This window comes from Mycetomoellerius zeteki, unplaced genomic scaffold, assembly GCF_001594055.1.
Source record: "Mycetomoellerius zeteki isolate Tzet28-1 unplaced genomic scaffold, Tzet1.0 scaffold198, whole genome shotgun sequence".
Taxonomy (NCBI): Eukaryota; Metazoa; Arthropoda; class Insecta; order Hymenoptera; family Formicidae; genus Mycetomoellerius; species Mycetomoellerius zeteki.
Window position 1 is genome coordinate 597,251 of NW_017256936.1, and position 1,912 is coordinate 599,162.

Consider the following 1,912-nt stretch of genomic DNA (forward strand, 5'->3'; position numbering starts at 1 on the left):
TTTTTTTTATTTCAGATTTTCAATGTAGAGCAAGAGGGTGCGCTCATGAAATACATTCTGAAGGCCAGCGACATTAACTATGGATTGAGTTTGTTGGAGCTGCGGAAACTTGCATACGAATATGCTAAAAAAATCGGCATTTCGTATCCGGATTCGTGGGATGCCAAAGGAGAGGCAAGTTCGGATTGGCAATTGAGCTTCATTAAACGTCATCGAAATTTGTCATTGCGAACACCGGAACAAGTGAGCCAGAACCGTGCGAAGTCCTTCAACAAAGAGAATGTCGATGCCTTCTTCAGTAATCTGTCGTCTGTGCTCAATGCCACACCGTTCGAAGCGCATCGAATTTGGAACATGGACGAATGTGGATGCCCAACTGTCCCAACGAAAGCTGTGAAAATCATTGCACCGAAAGGAAAGAAACGGGTGGGAACATCGACATCGGCCGAGAGAGGCACAAACGTGACTCTGGCATTGTCTGTCAGCGCGACGGGGCAATCAATTCCGCCGTTTTACCTCTTTCCACGAAAAAATATGAAAGACGTGTACATGACGCATGCAACACAAGGTGCAGTTGGTATCGCAAATGGTTCTGGGTGGATGACATCCGATCAATTCCTCAAATACATGGAGCATTTCATCAAACACGCCGGCGCGAATAAGGATTCACCAACTCTTCTGCTTCTCGACAATCACACATCACATTTGTCGATTGACACCCTTGAATTGGCATTGGATCATGGCATTACCATGCTCTCATTTCTACCGCATTGCACTCACCGTATGCAGCCGCTCGATGTTTCGGTATTTGGCCCTTTCAAGACCATGTTCACCATAAAACATGATGCTTGGAAGAAATCAAACTTCGGCGTGGTTTTTGATTTGCATCATGTGCCACTCATTGTCAACCAATACTTAGATACTGCCGCGACCCCAAAGAACATCAAGGCTGGATTTAGAGCGACAGGCATTTTCCCATTCGATCCGCACGTCTTCACGAAAATCGACTTCATCGCTTCGCATTTGAGCGGCGAAAATGAGTGCGACGATGATGAAGAAGATGAAGATAATCAGCGTTGAATCATTGTGTCTGGCGATGCAATAGCAACCGCAGCACATGAAGAAGTCACGACATCTGAACCATCTACAAGCTCTGTCGTTTCGGCCAAAGAGCTCCGCGACGCACTAAAATCGGCAGGTCCGTTGAAACTTGGCACGCCAGCCAAAAAGTCAAATCGCGGCCGTAAGCCAATGAAATCGGTCGTTTTGACATCGCCAGAAAATGTGTCTGACCAACGTGATAAGGCCGAGAAGAGGCGGCAAAGTTTATCGGAGAAAGACGACACACCAGCAGCAAAGAAGAAAAAAGGCCGTGGCAAATCAAAGACTCCACAAAAGAAAATACCGTCTCCGAACGAAACTCACGCGGAGGAAGATATTGTTTTCTGCATAATTTGCATGAAAAATATGCCCAAGGAAGAAAATCGCCGAAATACAGCCCATTGTATCGCTTGTGATCGAGGTGTTCACTTGAGTTGTGCCGGAGCAAACCCGAACACTTTCACGTGCCTTAACTGCGATTCTCAATAATTTTCATCGATATTTTTCACTTTATTTTATTCATTATAATATATTCTTTCCTTTTCATTAACAAATAAACGTTTTCCAGCAATAATTTTCATTTTTTATCGATTTACAAAACTGTCCAATAATACCCCGAGATTTTTGAAAATCTCAAAAACCAGTTTTTTGCGCCAACTGATACAGAGTGTACAATTTTAAACAATTAGGTCAAATTGCTGGTACCAAAAGAAAGGTTATTTATCGTACCACAAAATCAAGCTTTGAAATTTTGAGAAAAAGCAATTTTTTTTAGAGTTTCCGGACAAAATAAAAGTGTGTCCAAGAATAC

The 1,912-nt window shown here is 43.1% G+C and overlaps 1 protein-coding gene across 1 annotated transcript; it reads left to right on the plus strand.

Annotated features, from left to right (window-relative positions):
• The first annotated feature begins 45 nt into the window (after window positions 1-45).
• Window positions 46-1,080, plus strand: LOC108722135 (uncharacterized). The gene has a single exon (XM_018447080.1). It carries the CDS (start codon window positions 46-48, stop codon window positions 1,078-1,080), a length of 1,035 nt encoding a protein of 344 aa, XP_018302582.1.
• The last annotated feature ends 832 nt before the right edge of the window (window positions 1,081-1,912 follow it).